General features: G+C 46.8%; 1 protein-coding gene across 1 annotated transcript in view; it reads right to left on the bottom strand.

Annotated features, from left to right (window-relative positions):
* The window catches only part of KLF7 (KLF transcription factor 7), a 56,413-nt gene extending 36,761 nt beyond the window's left edge, over positions 1–19,652 (bottom strand). Inside the window, exon 1 of the mRNA XM_050899911.1 lies at positions 19,551–19,652. Coding sequence (XP_050755868.1) covers positions 19,551–19,652 — 102 coding nt within the window. The remainder of the gene's footprint in view (positions 1–19,550) is intronic.
* Positions 19,653–22,447: the final 2,795 nt, after the last annotated feature.

Genomic DNA, 22,447 nt, shown 5'->3' with positions numbered 1-22,447 from the left:
CCACCTTGTGGAGATGATACCAGACGAAGGCATCTCTCCGCTCGCAAGGCTTTTAGCATCCCTTCTGCCTGCACCCGCGCTGCTGAGACGCTCTCTGTGAGGCCTTCGGCTTTCCAGCCCCATCCCTAAGTATCCTCCTTGAGCAAACCGAATGAAACTCAACACTGCGTCTTTCCCTGAGACGAAAAGGCCCACATGATGATGCCAGGAATTGGAAGATGTCACGTTCACAGCACTACAGCCTTACCCATTAAACTGCCATAGACAGCTCCAGCTCACTACCAAACATGCACTGCAGGGAACTGTGGTCCCTCACCACTCTCCAGAAAGGAAACAAACAAAACCCACTTACCAACAAGGAAAAGAGGAAACATATTGTAGTCATTATAATCCCAACAGTGGACGTTATCGGGCATATGTCCAACTCAGATGCTTAAAAAATGTAGTTAGTTTACCTTATGTGTCCTATTTTCCTTGATTTCCCTTTTCCACTCTATTTAAGCCTATATAGCATCTCCTGAGATAAGCCTGCCTTTGTGGGTTGGCTATATACCACTCCTTCCCTCTATTGTCTTTCTGAGATGGGATGGAAGTCTCCAATGTCACAGCTTGGAAGACTACAGCCAGGCTCTCTTGCCTTGGTTTGTGGGAAGGGGAAGAGCGGGAAATGAGGAAGGACAGCCTCTCCCACTGCAGGAGGGGGGTCCTCTTCCTCGTGGTACAACCAATCCTCCCTGGCATTTTGTTTATCATTGATTTTGCTTAACTAAAGCTGTTTTTAGTAGCCCCCAAAAGGCGGAGTCTGTTGGCAGCTATCGTCATCCCAAACACTTCAGACTTCTGTCACTGTGCTTTGGTACAATCCCTGCAATAGCTAAATACAAACATTATGTTCCCCCAAGTACGAATTATAGCTTTCAGGAGCTGCTATTTTATTTTGGTTATAAACATACAAAGGTAACCTTTATACTGGGAGAGGAGGAGCCGCGCGAGAGACCACAGGCTGAGTCTCTGCTTCACAGGGAACATTCCTGGGAGCACTTTGCTGCTTCGCCTCCAGCCAGCCCCTCTTCCCAAGCAGTTGTGCTTCCCAAGCGGTTGCATGATATCAGAGCTGAAGCGAGAGCCAAAATGCCTTGTGGTGGCCGGGGCTGCTGGAGGGATCTGCTTCAGACCCAGCAGTCCAGGAACTGGGACTCAGAAAGGGAGAGAAATGCATGCAAACAGTGCTTCTTTAGCTATAGCCGGCACTATTGGCGGCCTACGCATTCAGGACACAATTTTCCAGGCATGACTTGTGACTTGGTTGCCACCCTGAGCCCCTGCAGAATACATCGCAGCACTTCTGAACACGTGGGCTCTGCTCAGAGCACCCCAGAGGTGCTCCCACCATCACCAGAGCAAGGTTCAGGGGTTTTCCTCCATTTCAAATGTCTCTAACCCTTCCCTGCTCTGCAGATGTCCTATCACTACCCAGCACCAAGCTCGCGACACCTGTCAAAGCAGCATGATGTCAAATTGCCCCTGCAAGCCCCCAAGTGCCCCTAGGCATTTCAGTCCTCCTGTCAAGCCTGCTAATGTGTCCCTTCCCCACCACGAGTAATGGTGCATTCCTGGAAGCAAAAACTGCATTAAAAGTCTTCTTTACATGCGAGCTAAGAGCTTTCTTTGCCTCATACCATTTTTACTCATAAATATAATATCAAGGTGATCGTGTTCTTCTCAGACTACTCAGAGTGTTCTGTAAGTAAAACCTGCAATTGGCAATTTATCAGATGGAAAAATAAAAGCCACATTCGGTTTCTCCCTACACTTAAAAATGACCACGTGCAGTCTCTGAAGCAGACTGATCTTTTTAACAAGGTCATGAATATCAGCTGGGGGGCGGGGGGAACAAAACCACCCTGCACATGTTTTTCCTTCTACGCTGCTTTCTTACTGATGTTTTGCTCACTTTCTAAGCAAAGAGGAAGCCTCTCCTGTTCCCGTCACCCTGTGTTTATCCACATTCCAGCAGCCAGCGGCTGCTCCTCCAGGCGCTCTCCAAGGGCAAATAACTGGATCTCACCACAATGCATTTTTGAACTTAAGACACGTCAAGCTCTGAGTGGGAGTGAGGTGGGAGCCCTGAGAGCAGAAACGATAGAGGCAGCGGATGGTGGGACACCATGAAATCTTTTGAAAGCATCGCTCCTGCAGGCTAAGACAAAAAGCACAACACACCCTTCGCCTAGTCAAAGGACTGGAAAATGCACTTTAGGAGGCACAGCCTTAGGAGTCAGAATAAATCCTCCCAGATGTCCCTGGTGACAAAGCAGCCCAATTTGATCAATACAGCAGCACTATTAACACTGCGCTACCTTACATGCGGATAGTCATATGTTCTTGCCTCTGCTGAGCGTGGGGGAAGGGGTGCAAACTCCTACAGCAATTCACAGGGGAAACATCTCTCTCAAAATGATTAAGATTGCACAAAGAATCTCTTACCCATTTCCATGCAAGCTGCTTTTTTGGGGGAGCTCTGCTTCACTAGTATTGATCAAGCTCAGGTGGAATCTCAGAAATCGTGTGTGCTTTATGGTTTTCTCAAAAACAAATTTTGTTTTTAATGACTTTAGGATCCCTATCTTCAGGCTTTTTTCTGCAGCCATGAAGACCCTTCCTTTTGAGGGCTGGGTACAGACACATAAATGTAGGTGGTTAACAACAGAAGGTAGGACTTTATGATTAGCAAATTTTGTAAAAATGATTATAAGGATTAGAGGTTGAGTTAAGTGCATTTGGATTCAAGCAGAAGTAACGGTAGTAAAAGCGTATATATCGCTGCTGCTCCTGAGCCCCAGCCAGAGTCATGGCCTTTCTGTGCTTGGCTCTTGACAAACAGAGTTACAGACAATCCTGGTGAGTAACTTGGGAATTGGCAAGAGAATGGAAGGGGAAGAAAAATAGTCCCAGCTAATCACCTGCTTACCCACAGCCAGCAAATCTGAGGATTTTGTAAAAACTAGGTCCTGTGTGTGCCTCGTGACGAGTCTGAAGAAGGCTAGAGAGGTACCACCCCTATGCCAGGTGACTCAGTGTGGGAGAAAACATAGCAGAGAAGCTAAAGGCTGAGCGGTAAATACTGACGGCATGGGAGGAAGGACTGACTGTAATAATAAACACAAGACCAGCAAATGGCCTTTAAAACCAGGAGAAAGACCTTCCTACCCACAAAGAGAGGTGTGTCATCCATTGCTGGAAAGAAAAACTACCACAGAAACGCTGCATCAGCACCAGCCATCTTTCTCCAGCACTCAGCTGGGACAACACATCATCAAAAACAGGGAAAACAACAGACTCGCTCCCCCTCCACAGGGAAGAAATCCTGCTATGAATCCCCTCTGCCACCTCTCCACCAAAGAACACCAAGACTATCAAAGCCAAACCCTGCACCAAGGAGGTGAAATGCTGAGTTTGAGCACACCAGGCCACCTCCACACTGTGGCTGCTAAGCGTTTCTCACCAGAGAACTGTGGTGCTGTTCCAGAGCTGCTGGCACAAAGTCCTCCCAGAAAGGGGTGCTGCAAAAGTGTCTAGACAGACTAAAATTAAAAAGAACAAATTATATGACACTGCCCACTGTCTGCAAACCAGGGCCAGATTCTCACAGGGAAGAGTAAATTGCTAGCACCATAATCGTAGCTAGTGGAGTCATCTTAATTTACACTAAGCAAGGATATGGCCCAGAAAAATATTCCTGTCAAGTTTGCAGCCAAAAATTCCTCTGCTAGACCACATTCCACCAGTTAAACTGCCAGGGAAGACAATTGCAGAAAGAATTTAATTAAAATGGAGATCAGGGAGCTGGTATCCTTTTCAAGCTCTGCTCTTGACTTCCTCTCTCCAACAACTGAGCACTTGGGTGTCCCAGTTTCCCAGCCTGTAAAATGGGCATGCTACAGCTTCCCTGCTTTCTAAGGGCAATGGCTGTGAAGCATCTTATCTGTTCAAAGCCCAACCATCAAATCAAACAGACATCTGAATGCTCTAAACCTCCAGGTCTTGGATGAAAGGGTATGTATTTTCCTCTGCTGAAAGCTCTGTCATTGCTCTTGGAAAATTTGAGCTTCAAAAAGGCAGCTTGCAAGTTTTGCTTCCAAGACTGTAGGTGTCAGGTCCTCTGACTTACTGGGGTACTGCTGAGGATTTTTGCTGCTTGAGACTGCACAAATTTGCCGGCACAGTCCCTGGTACTGAAATAGAGGTAGGCACAGAGAGTACTGCTTTCCCACAATTTTCTCATTCATATTTTATTTCTGAACTTCGACTTTTGTACTGATTAACATCTGGATGGACAGTGGATTTTCTGCATAACCCTCTGTTTTCAACTCTTCCAGGAAATCATTAGATGGAAGAATACACCCAGGATATAGACCAGTGCAATCATACCATCAAGTCATAAGGATGGTGCCACGTGGTGCCTCATTGTAGCAGGTCCTTTCTTTGTTTTCACTCCTTAATTTCTGTTAAAACATTTGGCTTTTTACATGCTGGTCTGCAGGATCATTAGCAACAGCACATGGTTTAGGACCTGTTTCTTTACAGTCCTCACATTCCACACAAAAACCCCTCACGGATACCCACAGCTTAAGAGCTTGCTGAATAAAGGGAAGAAAGATGACAGTTCCTGTGAGAAGTTTTCACAGAGGCAGAACCAAGCAAAAACCAGCAGAGCCCTGCTGCCTGCAGCCAGCTGTGCACCTCATTGCTGTCTGGCTAGGCCCCACTGTTTTGTTATAACCCCAGCAGACTCTGTATGGGGTGAGCAGCTTTCCTCCTGCACAGGAAGGAAAGGGAATCACCCACCTTCTGAAACACCAGGAAAATATTTTTTTGCCGTGTGAGCAGCCCAAGCTGACTCAAAGGAGCGGAGATGGTTAAAAGCAGCACAGCAGACAAACACAGCAGGAAGGTCCAGAGCCCAGGGTGACCCGCCAAGCGAACCGAAGAGTGCCTTGCAGTCCAGAGCAGCTAACGCTCCCCTTGGCTCAGGCAGGCTCCTTTGCCTTACGCTAGCAGCTTTGGCAAATCCTCCTTTAAGGCGGTGGGGCCAGGGTGGCAGGGAGCCACCCTGCTCAAGGCCACCACAGCCACCCACCCCAGTGGGTGGTGGCAGAGGGGGGGACCCTCCAGAGAGATGGTGGTGGGACCCCGCCACTAACCCCGCAGCATTTTGGGCAGGCCTGCTTCCTGCCCGCGTCAGGGCAGCCCCCTTTGCTGAAGAGAAGGGCAGAGGTGTGCTGGGTGGGCAAAGAAATTCAAGGGGCCTTTACCCTTCAACCATGATGCAGGTTAAACACCCACCTCGCATCCATCAACCACAAAACCAGTGGTCTTCAACTAACTAACTAACCACCATATAGATACTGTTTCCCAAACAAAGGGCAGCAACTCACAGCAACCCTGCTTTTCCTGATACTAATACCACCACGTGATTTTCAACCCCATGGTTGTATTTGTGTTTTTAGGCTCTTCAAAATGCTGAGATCTTCCATGACTCGCTGTCAATAGCCAGCACTTAGAACCAGCTACCATCAAGTCAAGTCATCAGCACCGACTTGTCTTCATCCCGTTTAAAGCCTGATCTGTTTCATTACACAAACAAAAATTTGGCATCAATTTTTTTTGTTTCCATTTACTCGGATGGATCACAGCCCTCACTATAAAAACATGCTTAATAAAAACAAATCGGAAAACTAAGGAAACTGATAAAAAGCTTTCATTGTGAAGAAAAGCAGGGAAAAGGGCTTAAGGAGGAAATGCTAAATTTTTTTGTGATGCCAGCAGAGAGAGGCAGTATATAAAGAAAACCATGCAGAGGCAGGAAATAAATCCTTGAGATTGAATTTGGAAAAGGACAATTAATGCATTTATGGAAGAAACAGCAACACAACATGCACACTCAATACAAAGCAGAGATCCAGTAAGGCTGAAAAGAGACCTAGAACAGATAAGACACAGAGAAGACCAATACAGCTTTGAGGCGCATTCTTAGCATCTGATACACAGGAAAATTGGAAGGAACACAGAGACGGAAAGTATGACAAAACTGAACGGGACATGCACATTTATTACTATTTATCACGTCTGTTCCACAGTCAGTGTTATAATCTCCAGTCAATGAGCAGGGGTCTCATTTCACATTTAGATAAAAATCCTTGAAAGAGTTAATATAGATAAAGAAGGGAAAAAGCATCACCGACTGTGCAGCTATGAACAGGGCGAACCCAAACAAAGCAATGGACTTGTTCATGGAGAAGAGAGAGAATATGGGAGGGGGAGGAATTAGACTCAGGTAGGAGAGAGAACAGCCTGTTAGGTACTACTCCCCTAAATCAGGTTTTAGCACATATTTCCAAGGAAAGCAGGGCCTCAGACTAGGTGGATTTCAAATGAGACTGGAAAGCACCACTGAAGCATACAATAAGAAATGGCACCTGGGCAGAATAATTTCATGATCTAACAGTGCTAATTTCCAAGCTTATTTGTTTCTGGACCAGATCTGCTTATATGCACAGTTTATTGTTGCTGGATGAAGGCAGTGACCAAAAAAGCATTTTCATCATGTGCACCCTGCTCTTGAACCTCATTTGCCTTCAAAATTAGCCAGTAAGACCGTTTGCTGAACACAAGGTCTTCCCTGACCCTGCTCTAACCTTAGAGGCCAAGTTGCACTCAGAATGTGGCCCCACACCCTCTCCGTGACGTGACATGACGTGACGTGACATGACATGGACTCGCTTCTGATTCTAGTCAACACAGGAGGAAGCCCCCACCTCCACAAACCTGGTCTCTCCTCTGAGACACATTTCCAACCTGACACACAGTACGTGTGTGATGGATTCTCAAAATGAAACATGTCTGGCCGCCTGTATGTGCACACGCAGGGACCCTCATGACTCACATTTACACTACAGCTTTTTGACATCATTAAAACAAAGCAAAAATGTCTCGAAGAGGACTTACTTACAGAAGCGGAATTTAAGGTCAAAAAGGGCCATTCTGATAATTTAGTCTGACCCTGGACGACACAACCCGCTGAATTACACAAAGGGCTCCTTTAGACGCTCATTTACACCCACTTTCAGGTTGGTTTCTACTGCTGGATATGAAAGCCCGAGGGTAAAAACCTCTCTTATCTGTCTTCATTTCACAGATGGGTATTACTGTCCTGGGGGAAGCAATGCCCACACCAGACATCATCCTACCTTGCAGTGTTGGGGAGAGCACATTTAGCACTTAGAAACATCTTCTCATTCCCTCCCACCCCCACATTTTCTTCATTTGAAAAACCAAAGAAAACAAATCATGCTACATCCTTTGTTTTATAGAGGGCAGCTCAGGACCTCCCACTCTTTCATGGAAAGAAAATTTCTTTCCGGTACAGTTTCCATTATTTATTAGCTGAAGGTAGGGGGAGAAATGGTATTTATAGGATGCCTAAGGCCATGCTCACTATAAAACAGAAATAAGTCAATATAGCTAGAGCACAACTTAGTGGCCTATTGTGCAACATTTTAAAAAATGTACTCTCTCATTATGGCACTTGAGAATATCTCCTCCCCCCGACACCAGTGGAAATACATTTATGAGAGCCATAGAGCAGCAATATTGTTTTAATCAAATCATTAAATTGGGTGTGCTGTTTTCTGCCCACATCCTGATATTTATTCCACATCCTGACAAGACCTGGGATTTGTATAGACCATTCTCCTGCAAGGTGTCAAGTGACTTCGTGGACACTGGGCCAGTGTAAATCCGCATATCGCCACTCTGACTTTGGCAGATCTGTATCAGTTTGCATCAGCCCAGGATCTGACTCATTGACTGATGTGAAATCCTCAACTTGATGTGGGTACTATTCTTCCCATTTACAAAGAGAAAAAGCATTCAGAACTGAATGTCAAAGGTTTCCTTGACCTTTTCCACTTAAACATAAAGAAATGGAAAGGAGACAGAAAATCCCATCTTATACCACAGTGCAACAACATCTGACCAGAGATGCAGCTAGCTCAAACAAAACACTGACCGAATTACAAGGTCTTGCAGCTGGTACAGCTCTCACTGCACAAAGATAATCCATGTGAGACAGTCCCAGTGAGGAGGAGTCTTCAACCTAGGGCATCCACTCAGTGTCCAGCTCGACAGGCACTCAAGACTTGGAAGATGCGTATTCAGCATTTTCTAAAAGTCACATGCGCTGGAGGTATTTGGGAGTAAGAAACCACTCACGCCTTGCTTCCCTTGCTCTCCCTCAAATATGCTCTTCAAAGAAATGTAACATGAATTTCTCATGTTGGAAAAAGAAACCTCAATGCAGCCTTTGTAGGGCTCTGTGCACCTACTGGTATTCTTCTCAGCGCTGAGAAACTATGCTGAGAAGTCACCTGTTTATCAAGTCCTTCACACCAGAAAGTCACTCTGCACTGGCATTCTGTTCTCCCTCAAACAACTGGGGCTTATTCATGTTTTAAACAAACCGCCGAAGCTCAGAAAGCCCAAGATGAGCTAGGCACACTCAGCAAAGAGTATTTAAACTGGGTACCCTGAAACTCATTTGCCAGCATCCAAGAAAGATTAATAAAGGAGTCACTCTCAGAAAACACAAAACTGTCTTGAGTGAACAGAAAATCAGGGCTGCCTGAAGAGACAGCACGAGCTTTGCAGCCAACTCAGAAATACAGCCTGGTGCCATGGGACCAGGCTGTCCTGGAGGCATGCGAACCAAGCAGACCAAGGCCCCCACATTACCTTCTTTAACCCCTAAATCACCCCAGCTCCTGAGGCACTGATTGAAGCAAACATCTTCATCCAGAGAAGCAATGGAGACAGAGATTCCAGCCTGTGTCTGGAAGGTTTCATCCTGTAATCAATGGAAGAGACAGCAAAGCTCCTTCTGACCCTAACTGTACAATCAAACACCAAAAGACTCACTCCCTCTAGAAAAAAACTCACAGATTAAACCAGGCCCTTCCATTTTCAAACGTTGTATACAACAATCTTTCTTTTCACTTTAAAAACACAGGAGAGCTAAAGGATGTGCCAATAAGAGAAGTCTACGCTATGTTCCTGTGGTACACAGTAGGAAACTACCCCAGGTGACATCCACTTACCCTGAAATTCTCAAACCTGCAAGAGAAACACCTTACAAGCCCTTTCACTGGGTCACGTCAGTACTTACAGCAGTCTCCCTCTTCTTCCAAGATATTGGAGACCTCCGAAACTGTAAGTGCTTCCTTCCTCTGATCTCATCAGACAGAAACACCCCTTACTCTCACTATTTGACTGCAACCCCCACTGCTCTTTCACATATTTCCCAAAGCCCCAACTCTCAGGAGCTTCTGGTTACATCAGAACCACCTTTCTCAGCACCAAAACCAAGCTCCTGGTTTCCTCGATTGTGCAGGAAAGCCTACAAACATGATTTTACACTATCCCGAAAGATCAGAAACCAAAAACAAACAGAAGGAGCACGCACCTTGCCAAGAACCTGATGTACAGCAACCTTCAGATGTTCACAACCACTCTGAGGTGCTGGCACAGCTTACGAACAGCTGGGGGAGGGCTCTGACACCACCAGAGTGAACTGGGACAGCAGTGTCAGATGGAGACAGAAAACAGCTATTTTGCCCAAACTGGCTGTATTCTCAAATCAGTCAGTCCAGTGGCCTTTGCTTCTTCCTTATTATTTTAAAATGCGGACAAATTTAAAAATAAAAGCAAGACGCACTGAAGTTCATCCCCATCTGATCTAGTCACTAATGAGGGAGGTTTCTTTTCACTGGCACCGATTTTCCACTGAGCAGCAAATGCAGCCTCTCCACTGTCCACGTGTCGGAAACAAAGCCACTTCTGGCCTGATGCTTTCCATATGAAATACCAGCTCCCATCTTTCTTCTCCCCTCTCCCTTCCTCCTTTCCACACTTTATTACTCACACGGCAGCTGTAGTAGCTTGCAGATGAGTGGAATGTTTTCTTCGGAGCAGCATAAATTTTCCAGGCTGACAGGGGCAGCCAAAAGAAAGAAAAGAAAAAAACAAACCCCAAACCAGGATTATTTAGTACTTTTCATCAGCTCGAAGCAGGCAGCAAGCTCTGCAGGGCTGGCACCCTTCAAACCACTGTGCAGCCACAGGAAAAGAACAGAGCCCCTGAACATCTCACCTTACCCTGCACCCTGGGATGTGGGGCACCTCAGACCCAGCGGTAAGCCAGAGGTGCCACGGGAGGGTGAGTGCACTGACTCCTTGCCAACAAACCGGCACAGCACCTTGCTGGCAGCAGCTGAGCAGAGGAGAGAGGAGTGACCGGCAGTTGCGAGGAGCCGAGGAAAATGTGTGATTGCACCGCTCTTGTGCATCTCGTGCATCAACATGCCTTGCCAGACCCTTGCCTGGAGGGAGAGCAGGCACCCAGGTTAGAGACCAGACATATCCAGACATTGCTTACGGCATCATGTAGGGTTGTGGCTGCAGTTCTCAAAAGATGCAAGAGAGTCATAGGATGCAGAGAGTCTGGATACCTTTTACTAGCCAAATTGCTAATAGCTGGGAAAAATGAATCGAGTTTTAGGGGCACAAGCCCTGAAATAGAAGGCTAAAATTGACAACAAAGCCAAAGATGTTAGCCAAACCAAGTCTCTCACACCAAAAACAGGGCCAGGCCCTCAGGAAAACTTCTAGAAAGTAGAACTGGTTGAAACATTCCTACCAAACATTCTCCAAAAAAATCACATTTTTGTCCAATCTAAAGTGTTTTATTGGAATATATTGGTTTTGGAGCCACTATGTCATGCACTAAAATTTCACACATCTAAGGTATAATCTGGAAGGGCAGACCTGAATCAAGCAAAGCAGTGTCTCAAATCTAGGTCTCTAACATCACACCTAAGTGCTGTGATGTGGCCAATGTCCATTTTGGTTGTAAAAAGTAAGCAGACAGGAGCACCTCTCACCCCTTCTACTCTTCCACCCACTGAACACTTCTCACCGTGGCCTTTGCTCGCTGGAACCTTTGTTTTCCATCCAGCCCTGGTGGAGAATAAAGGCAGGCGATTAAAGGCAGTCCCCTACTTCACCCCCACCAGCACAAAGCAATTCAGTGCAATGCTGATTCCCCTCCTGGGCTGAAGACAAGTCAGCAGAAATTGCAAATGTTTACAAACCCAAGAACTGTCCTTATGCTTGAAAGTGAACTTTGCCCACTCGAGAGTCAGGATTAAAACCAAATGCCTAACAGCATAGTAGCCTATTAGTAGTGAAAGCATTTTTTAAATCTAATTTACTTGTCATGCCACATGCATTTTTTCCTCACTGCACAATCCAAACAAACAGTCATTTTCACTTTGATTTCCAGTCACTTCAGTTGCATTGGAAGAATGCTGCAGTGCAAGAGCTGCAAAGGCAGCAGGTGGGCAAGATGATCCTGTCCAAAAAACACAAACCCTGCTTCCAGGGCTTTTTTAATTATATAGATGGAGATACTTCCATTGATTGCAGTTTCTGTCAGAACCTGTTGGTTTACAAAGGTCCATCATGGTCAAACATCAACCCTATGCCAGCGTCCCTTTAAAACTGACCTTGGGAGGCTGCAGGTTTAAGGGCAGGATTTGTAAATCAGGACACTAATTGGAATGTCTCAGAAGAGCCTCTCACAAGCCAGCGTCCTTCTCCTTCGCATCCTTCCCCATCAATCACACTGTCTCCCAAGCTCGCCTGTGTCACTGCCTACTTCTCTATCCCTTGCCGAGTAGGAGCTGTTGACCCCCACGTATGATTTAAACCCCAGCTTTGCACTCGGGTCCACAATGCTGGGAAATAACCAAGAGAATTAGGACATGTGAGACATGGTCTATAAGCACCACGTTCAAAACCATTATGACACTTAAATAAGTATGCCTGCTGGACCTTCAGCAAGCATTAATACGCAGTCTGTGCATAAATGACTCAGACTCTTCAGTGTACATTGTAAAGTATGCTACATGCATCTTAATAGTTCTCCAAACAATAACACATGTAATGAATATACAGTTGCACTGAGCGGAAATGCTCTGGATTGGAAAAGATCCTTCACGTGCAAGAACAGGGAGAGGATGGCTACCTGCTTTAAAAGTATTAAGAGCATCAGAGCAGCTTAATATATCAGAGCTGATATATTAAACCTTTTAAACAAAAAAAATCCCATTCCGTTCTGCCCGACCTTCCTACACCCAACTCCAACACCTTTTAAAAACCTAGAGAAGGGGTCAAATTAGTGCTGTGCACAGGCTGTCTCAAAGACAACACAGACCTCTGGGAAGGGGGATTCAAGCTTACCTTTCAGATCCTTATTTTCATTTTTTCAGAGAGGCAGTGCCGTGCTCTGCCGAGGGCTCCCTGCACAGGAGCTGTCCTGCGCTTTCAGCACCGGCCGGCTGGCATGGCAGGATTTGGGCCGGCAGCTTCAGAGGGGCTGGCTGGCCATCTCCCCATAGCCTAGTGCAACCCTCTCCTGCCCCAGCCGCTGTGCCCGAGCACCACAGACCCGTAATATGAATCGTCGCAGCAGCCCTATGAGAACGCAAGAGCTGCCAACTCATCTTGAAACCGAAGAACTGAGAAGCAAAGGTTTGGCGTCCTGATTAAATCCAAGATGTCTAACTACCTTTGAGCATAAAGGCTGAAACGATTTCTTCTAAGAAGGGACATGAGACATGAACCCTGCTCTCACAGGCAGCCTAACAACCTGAACAGCCAGGCAGCCTTCCTCACCAGCTGCTGCCAGAGCAGGGATGGCAAATACAGCCTGGTGAACGCAGCAATATGCAAGCTTTTTCTGATGTACACACCTATCTCTGTACTGCCAGCTCTCAAAATGCCACAATAGTGGCATTTTCTTAATGCTGCTGGAATCAAGTAAGTGTTGGAAATCCCAGGGTTTTTATTTTTTTGAATAAAAGACAATAAAACAAATCTTCAGTGGCTCAGAAGCAAGGAAAGTAAAAAGAACATCAAATTAAAAAATAAAGTTGGTGACTTTAAAGACAATCTCAGTGTCTTGGGAACCAGCCACATCATTTTTTAACTCAAAGTGGCAATGCTGGGAAGGAGACACAGCCAAGAGACTACCAAACTCAGACACTCAAAACACGTGTAGCGCCTATCGAGACTGAAGCCAATGGAAGAAAACTGGGATGGTCTCAAATACAACAGCATCAAGCTGGGAAATATACCTGTGTAACATCATCTGTACTCCAAACCTGTTCACTACCCAGAAAAATTTGGGAGAAGGGGAGGCTCTTTCCCTGGCATGTGTGTTTTGTTTGTTTGCTACAGAATCAGCTGAACCCTGCAGTTCAAGTGAATCCAGATTCATCTGGACCAAGGCAGAAGCACCCATAGTACAAAGAGGACCTGTGGGGAGAAGAAATTTAGCAATTCAGGTGAGTGATTCCTGCAACTTGAGCCTAAAAGACACCACAAAAATGGCACTCCCAGCTCCTGAGTGTTGCTGGGAGTTTGGAAGTCATGGGGACATTGTAGATGAATACATAAGGGAATGGGCAGGAGGCACTTGAGAGTCCAGGGAAACAGAAAGGAAAGTAAGAGGGACTCAGCACCATTCTTGAAAACACCTTTATTAACTCTCCAGAATTCAGGTTTACCATCAAAAAGTAAAACCGCCACCAATTACAATACCTGTGAATAACTTTTTATGAGGTTTTGAGCGTGGTGATCAAAAGCCTACAATTCTTCTTCCCCTCTGCAGAATGTGACAAACTTGATAGGAGATGAGGTGTACTATTACCCCATTGCTTAATGTACTGAACATCAATGCCGCTCTGCCAGTGAGCAAAATCCCTTTGTTTTATAAGGACAATTACAATCAAGGTTGTTCATATGCAGCTACAGAGTCAAACAGAAGCAGCTTCCTTCTCACTTCTCTATAACGTTTCCCCATGCAGAATGAAGAAGCAACACACTGGATGTTTCTCAGTGGAGACTCATTTGACAAGTCCTCAAAAAATACAACAATATCCGGAACATACCATTTGCCTCCATCCTGGAGAGCTTATGTGTGAAATTACTGCGTGGAACTGAAGACCTTCTGCCATTTCCACATGGAAGTATCACACTGCAGACTAGCTATGTATCATGATTTTTATGTAGCCTACTCTAATCCATGCACTGCCTATTCAATAGGACATACAGAAATGTGTGGGCTTGGGGGAGGGGAGGTTAAAGCATCCCAAACAAGAGAAAATATTTTCTAGTTGAGTACCCACATTATGACTGTGCATTGCTTAAAGGTATTTACCCCGTTTCAAAATCACTTGACACAAGTCACACACATAATCAGCTATTTAAGACCTGTAACATGGATTGCAGGGCTCTGCACTTTCATAATGCCAAGAAATAATCTCTTATAACAACAGATTCTGTAAATAAGGAATCATGAAACAATAGAGACAGCAGTTTCAAGCTGTCTTTCCTCTCTTTCTCCGTCTCTTTCTGTAAGGTGATAGGAGCGTGCTTTCAGCACATGGAGCAAGCAGAGAGCCTGCAGGTATAAATGGACCGGCACTTAGAGTCTGAAATACACTGCATTACACATGTGGCTGTTCTTGGAAGTCAACCATTTCTGCAAGTTATTCTCAAGAGGCATGATGTACTATAAGCACTTAAGAAATGTGTTACACTGTGACTGGAACCAAGATGAAATAGCAATATTAAAAGAGATGGTTTAGTTTATGTAGTGGCCAACTATGCCATTAAACTAGAACAATGGAGACGATGGGGAGGCAGGAATGTTCTCCAGTGTGATTTATTCCTTTCCAGTAGCAGTGGAAATTTTTCCTATAGGCCTGAAAATGACCCTGTCTGCCAAACAGAAGTCAGCATTAAGATGTAAGAGTTCTGCTGGATTAGTCACCTCGGGATACTCTGCTCTCACACAGCACAGGGATCTCAAAGCACTTTGCCAGAATGTGTCAAAACTCAGCCTCCCAGCCCCGCAAAGACCATGCCTTAGCATCGTTGTTGTCAGTCACTTTGGAAAGAGGGAAATTGAGGCTTGAAGAATTGATTAAAAATATGCAAAGAAGGCTCTACATCAGAGTCAAGAGCGAAACAAAGGCTTCCTTGATCCTATGCTTTACAGGAAACGTGCATCTTCCTTGGAAGGATCATTGTTTGTTTCAGCTGAGAGCAGCCAGGTCAGCCAAGGCAAGAGGAAATGTTATCGGGCAATGGTTATCAGGCAAACAATATAATGCCATTTCCACTTCTGCCAGCCAGTTAGACCTGTTCTGCCCGATGACACACATGGCAAAGGCTGGCTCCTTTAGAATAAGCCAGGGTTTTGGACCTAAGCCTTGCTGATTTTATACACCTGCATCAGCTACACACATGGTGACCCTGTGCATCTACCTGCTCTTTGTGCTCCTGTGCTCTGACACTACGGGAATTCCCATGCTAGAGGCTGCCCTACGGAGTATGAAGAGAGCCCCAAAATGTCTCCTGATCAGACCCGTTCTCCACACAAGGATGGTGAGTCCAGAGTCCTCCAAAGGGCCTATGGAGAAGGACAATAGGGATGGTTTGAAATGTTAAGAGACATATCTGACTACAAAAGATGCATTCTGCACGCTGATCTTTTAATGACCCCCCAAATGACATTGTGAAGGCCGAGCAGGAAGAACAGACAGAAGCCCCATGTCCAGCCCTTCCCAATTGTCAGCGCTGCTCTCTCCCTCTTTTCAGCCTGGCACACTGAGAATGGGACCACGTGCAGCTGCACGGCCTATGCTCCTCACAGTCGCCTCCCTCAAAAACAGCCTCCTACCCACTTCCTTCCTCTGCAGAGTAACAAGGCGCTCTTCGGCCTCGTGCTGCCTCTCCTAGCAGTCTGGTTCCAATCTCGGGGATGCCACATCAGACAGCTACCCCCAAGCAACGGCATATGTGGCCAGAGGTTCTCCCGCTGCACCGCAGCAGCCACGCAGGTGCTGAAATCTCCTCCCGCCCTGGTCCTGAACTGCAGAGTCAGCTCGCAGGGACAGAGAGCAACTAGGACGGTTCAATCAGAGCCAGGATGAAGCGCCAGGCAGAAACACACAGATGCAGAGATACCAGTCAGCTGACGTGCAGCAAACGCCTCATTTTCCAATGCACAGAGCCCACCTCTTCCTTTAATCTCTCTCAGTGCTGTGGCAGCTCAACACTGCTGGAAAAGCTAAACAAAGACTAAACAAAGTTCTCTCTCTCCTGATGAAGTTGCGCTATGAATTACTCATTAGATCCTGATCTCCCCACTCCAAGAAAAAACCCTCCTGACCTCAAAAGTGTTTTGTCTGAAGGACTACACCCAAAGCTGATATAGTGAGGCTAAGCTTTTGCTGCCTAAAAACCAAGCCCTCCCTTCCCAACATGTATTTTAAAATAATGTGAAACACATCATGGATTCAGTTCCAGCTTCCACTTCAGGTATTTCCACTTTTACAATGTAAACTATGTCCAGGGCAGACTGAGGGGGTTTTTTTGTTTGTATTTTTTCATCCTAAAAAAGAAACCTACACAAGAGATGACAATCTCTTCCTACACAAAATCTGTTTGTTTTGTACATATTGCTGGGTTGCTCTCATTCAACTCCAATGCTAATTGTCAAAAGCACAGACACCAAACTTGCTCACACTTCTCTTGCAGTGGGAAGGAAAAAAGGGAGAGATCAGCTGACTGCGTGCAAGCATTTAGCAACCTGCCTGTGCTGTCGGTGCCCTCCGTGAGTGATGGGTGTTTCACAATCAGAAATATGAGCAACTGCCCCAGCTGTGTAGCCTTCAGCCAGCAGCTACAAAAGCGTGGTCCAGACTCAGGAGAAAAGGAAGACAGGACTGTGTCAACACTTTAACCCCAAGGTATGCTCTGAATTTCAGTGGGGCAAGTGCATCTTTTATGGTATCACAGTAGACACCACTTCTAGGAGCAGGAACTGGCACGGACTAACTTCTCCACATCAAGCACTAGTAGCTGCTGCTGATCACAAAAGAACTGGAGCTCACAACGTGACAAGGAAGCCTGCTCTTGACCCACACAACTACCTCCCTCCTCTTAAGAGACTGAAGTAATCTCCCGGGCTGCTACTTTGCTGCTGGGAGAAGCACTGCTCTGGAGCCTCTGTGGAGCTTGGGTATGGCACTCTTCATGGGAGTGGAGGCAAGACCCATTCAAGTGTTTTCACTCAAAATTAAAGCTGCTGCTTCCCAATTCTGACACTTCCCACAGGGATCAGTCACTGCCCTGTCAGCTCTCTTCCCTCGGCTCTCAACTGCAGCCTGGGAGTTTTAAGGGATACCTTTAGAAACACACACACACGTGCACACAACACATCCCTTATCCCCAGGTTGCTACAGTTTGCCTAAAATAAATAAATCCCCAAGATCTGGCTACATTTGCAAGTGATTCAGAAGAATGAAATTGGGGTCTCTGTGTCAGTGAGTCTGCCAAGCTTGTGTGACAGCATGCTCTGTACAGCCAGCTTCGGCTGCTCCCACCATTGATACATCAGTTTTGCTGCCCGTTGTTTGCAAGGAGCGTCCAGGCAGCAACAGGGGAATAAAAACAAACTGTAAATACAGGATGTATTATGAAACATCAGGCACTGGTTGGAGGATTTGAGGGAAAATAAGGGAAAATGTAATAAATTATCTTCAACTTCTCTTTTCAAACATATGTGGAGAATCAGTGGGGTTTAACTAGGAGAGTGTGAGTTTAAATTTCACAATAATAACAGTGGGCTTGGGTAGGTACATTGTACTGACAAACTGCTGCTCTTCCATGCATAAAAGAAGGCAGCAGGAGACAGAGTATCACACACAGTACTGCCTAAAGCATGCTGGCTATGTCAACAGATTATCTTGCTTTGGACTGTCTGGACTGTTACTAATATGCAACTGAATATGCAACTGATCCAACAACAACGATGCTACGAAATTATTTTTTTAATGAAATTATATTAACCACTTCAGTTTAATTAGCATGTTAAAAATACAAAAGGAAAGCAGATGTGACCATCATGGATGTGCGAGCTGAATATTAATAACAAAAACCATCCCCTCCCCCTTGGAGGATAAAGCAAACTTGGATCGGTCATTCTGCAAATTAAATCCTGAATGTGTTCGCACTGTAGCTGCCAATAAACCTCTTGTGTGTGTGCATATACACACACAAAGCTGAAACCAAAACAATTTTACTAGGGTAAACCTTTAAAGATCCAGCCTCGGTCCAGCTGGATGACAATGCTACAGCCCGAGTGCTCCCCTGAAGCCCTACCGTCACATTTCTCCCCACGCACACTTCTAAGGAAAAATTAAATGAACATCCCAAGCTGTCACTTACTGGAGACCTAACACACGCTACCCTTACGCTAGCCAAGACTAAGGTGAATGCTGGCAAGATGAAATCCAGTGGCTCGTTATTCTTATACTGATAGTGCCACGGGTCCGTGCACTGCATTAGCACCACATGTCATCCCAGCCACACTCCACTATTCCTACCCACCAGCAGGATTTTTTTTCTTTTAAAGAGACACTAGTTTCCAGAATTTCGCCTGGCGTATCACCTCTGCCAGAAAATCACATCAAGAAACAGGACTGTCTCACAATGTCCTGCTGTAACGAGGAATCCTGTCTGTCCTTTTCCCTCAGTATCCCAGCTGGTAACTATTTATACATCTATGCATTTGGGCTCATAGTTCCATTTTATACAACTCTTTTCTCTGTAACCTGCTCTTCTCCTTGGTCTTATTTATTCACATCACCAGTTATCATTTAATGCATTCGTAATACTTGATTTCCATCTTTATCCTAATTCTGTCTGCATATTAACCCTATGGTGCCTCAAAACACACTGGTTTACTGGAACCAGCCTAAGGCGTCATTGTTTTAAGATACAGCAAGAAGTGTGTGTTCCTCCCCACCTTCTTAAAAAAAAAAAGGAAAAAAAAAAGAAAAATAAGTCACCTCCCTAGTTACAGAATTTAGCCTAAAAGCTTTTGCTAGTGCTTCCACACAGCTGCCCACCCCCCATCTCTGATTTAAGCTACGATTTTTATTGACATATACTAATTACCTGAAAATAAGAATGATCTATTCCGTTTCCACCAGCTGCCAGTTGTCAGCACTGGCTGGAAGTGATCAGCCTTGTTTAAAAGAACGGAAAAAAAAAAATCTAAGCTCAAAATAAAAATAGTAGTCATCATAAAAACAAAACCCTAAAGAATGCCACCGGATCTCAGGTGCTGCCAGGCGTGCTCAGAAAGGACTGAAGGCAGACAGATTTGAATGGACTGCTCAGTTTGTCATGGCAAAAAATACAGAGATTTAAAGGTCTACCCACACGGAAAAAAAAGAACCACCAAAAAAAACCAACCCTGAATTAAAGAACAAAAATAAAATAAAGTCAGAAATGCAGCCCCAATGCATCGACTGTCTGCGCTTAAGAGATTTACAGGAGTAATTTAAATGATTCACCTGCTGCCAGTTTTCCTCCAAGGATGGCAAAGCTGAGAAGTAGCCGGTGTCGTGGACAAGCTGGAGTTCCTGGAATATACTATAACTAGCCAAGACATCCATGCTGCTGCTGAGCAAGACCCTTTCTTTCTGCTTTTGTGTGTGTTTGTTTGCTCGGGTGGGGGGTTGTTTTTGATCATAAAAAAAAAAAGGAGGAGGAAAATCAACCAATGATAGATCCAGCGTCCCTTTGGCTTTGTTTTGTTTCAGTCACACTTTAAAAAAAGAGAGAGAGAGAGAGAGAGAGAGAATCAGCGCGGAGGGACGGCGAGGGCCGGGGGCCGGGCCGACGAGGACGAGAGGCGCCGGCGCGCACCGAGCACCCCGCGGCCGCCGCACCGGGGCACGTCCCCGCCGCCGCGCACCGCGCAGCCCCGCGCCGCGGCCATGCGCGCTCGCGCCCGCCCTCCCCGCCCCCTCCCCTCTTTATTTTCGGGAACCACTTCCCCCCCCCCCCCCCCCGTTTTCCTCTCACCCTCCCTCGGCAAACCCGGCCCGGCCCCCCCCGCTGCCGCCGCCGCCTCGCGGCCGCCTCACTGCCGCCCCGCCCCCGGCCCCCCTCAGCGCGCAGCCGCGCGGCCCACTCAGGCAGCGCGTGACCATGTAGGGTAAACGGCGGGGCGGGAGGGGCGGGGCCGCGGCGCTCCTGAAGTCACTGCAGCCCAATAGCGACGCCGCTCAGGGCTCGGGGGGCAGTGCCGGGCCGCCGCCGGCGGCGCCGATTGGCTGGCAACGCGGCTCCCGCCTCCTCTCCGCGGCCCGCGAGGCGGTGTGCGGCGAGCTATTTTTAGGGTGCTATATAAGGGGGCGGCGGGGCGCGCGGCAGTGGCAGAGCGCGGCGCGCTGAGGGGAGGTGCGGCGGGCTCGCGCTCCGGGCCGGCCGCAGTTACCGGTTTCGGCGGAAAACCGCTGCTCTTGAGAGGCTGGGTGGCGTTGAGGGTGCTGAGCGGGGCGGCTGCGGCTGTCCCTCTGCCCGCCGCGGGGCTGCCCCGCCGAGGCGCGGGCACTGGAGGGGATGGGGAAGGAGCCGCGCACTTCGTGCCTGCCGAGCAGCTTGCCCTTCCTGCGCTGTGTGCAGCCGTGTGCCGCTCTCCAGCCACTAGCGCTCGAGTCCCCAGGGGCTGAGGGTGGCCAGACTGAAAAAAGCACTTTTTTTCTCAGTCACGGATGGCTGGGAAAAGATGGGCAGCTGATATGAGGGTGTTGGAAGGAGGCAGAGTGGGACTATACCCTGAGCAGGAGCAGCCAGCGTTAAGGAGCACATGCTCAGTGCCTGTGCATGGAGACCACAGCAACCCAGCTTCTGAGGCACAGGCAGTGCTCAGTGTTAATCCAGCCAGACTATCCCCAGAAATGCTCATGTACTTATTAAGGCATCTATCGTGGCATTTAAGCAGGCTTAACTGTGAGCTGAGTACTAGTTTGGGTTGGCTAATGAGCTGTTTGACCTTAAATGGTTAGTGTGTTCCAGAGCTTCCCCAAAATTGCACTGGGCATGGTTGTGTTTCTGCTTTTGGAAGGATTGCAGAACTGAGTGTGCTCCTGTAAAGATGATGGGGGGGGGTGGGTCCAGTAATAGAAGAAATATGTTCTCTTTGTTGCTCTCAAATTTGGAGGGCCCTGTGGTTCCATCAGATGCATTGCCAGGGCCATATCTAGCCACAAGGCTGCTGGACAAACATCCCACGGTGCCTTTTTATGGTGGGTTGTTGGCTGTGTGAGTTGGACTGGGTATCAGGGCAAGCAGATGCTGCCAGGGGTTGTTAAATTATCTGATTTTAGAGCAGTTGGCATCACACTTCTTGCCTTAAGTGACTAAGATGTCTCTACTTGCTATTGTCTTCTTTCTGCAACCAGAGAGTGCCTGGGCCAGTTCTTAGCTGGTGTAAATTGGTGCAATGCCACTAGTACACACATGTCTCATCCCAGGTGTCCCACTCCGATTGATGTGAAAGTATGAGGCAGCAAAACTCATCAGTGCTAATTAGTTCATGGTGTGTTTTCTTTCTTGGTGACGAAGACAAATTGCCTTTTCCAAGACTGCATCCATGTTAATAGTTTTGAAAGCCATGTTTGAAGAAAGCTGCTCAGAAAAAAACTCTGAAGAAAGTCCAGGTAATGGCTGCACCAACCCCAAATTCTTGTAGGTGCTGGCAAGCAACACTGCCGTAACTTCAGAATAAAGCAGAGTAAGTGCTGCACTCTAGTTTGAGGAGACAAAATCTAGAGGGAAAGGGGGAAATGAAGCTGTTGCTGAAGGAACTGCAGTAATCGGGAGAGACTGGATGTAGGCAGTTTTCTCAAATAAATGGTCTCACTGCTGCAAAAACACTTTTGTTTGGGTGCTTGCATTGCAGGAGCAGCAGGGTGGCTTGTGGGAGCTGTCGCTCAGGCTTTGACCCTGAGGCTGCAGGTCTGGACGGTCCAGGGGCGGCTCACTTGAAGATGGCTGTCTCCTGTGAGCTGCTTGTGAAAACGATGCCTGTTTCCCAGCCTTCGCCTAGGGAGCCGTAGGCTGTCTCAAACAGGACCATCTCCGGCACCTTTAGTTTAGCAGAAACGCTAGGTGTGAGGCTGGATGTGAATAATAAACTGCTCTTTCTCATAAATATACTCATAAATGTGTAAATGTATGTTAGTGGGAAGATGAGAGGGAAGGTTAGTGCAGCTATCACCGCTGGAGAGGTCTTACAGACTGTTGTCACCAATTCCAAGCATGCCTCAGTCTGGCAAAGCAACACCTTTCCTGGACACCTTGGGAAGGGAAAACTTAAAGACAGGGGAGGAGAGAGCTGGACTAAGATGGTCAGATCTGGAAAGAAGCAGCACTAGGGTATCATAACACAGCTCCCATACCG

Source organism: Gymnogyps californianus, chromosome 7, assembly GCF_018139145.2.
Source record: "Gymnogyps californianus isolate 813 chromosome 7, ASM1813914v2, whole genome shotgun sequence".
Lineage (NCBI taxonomy): Eukaryota > Metazoa > Chordata > Aves > Accipitriformes > Cathartidae > Gymnogyps > Gymnogyps californianus.
The sequence above is the reverse complement of the archived record's forward strand: the minus strand, read 5'-3'. Positions and strand labels throughout refer to the sequence as shown.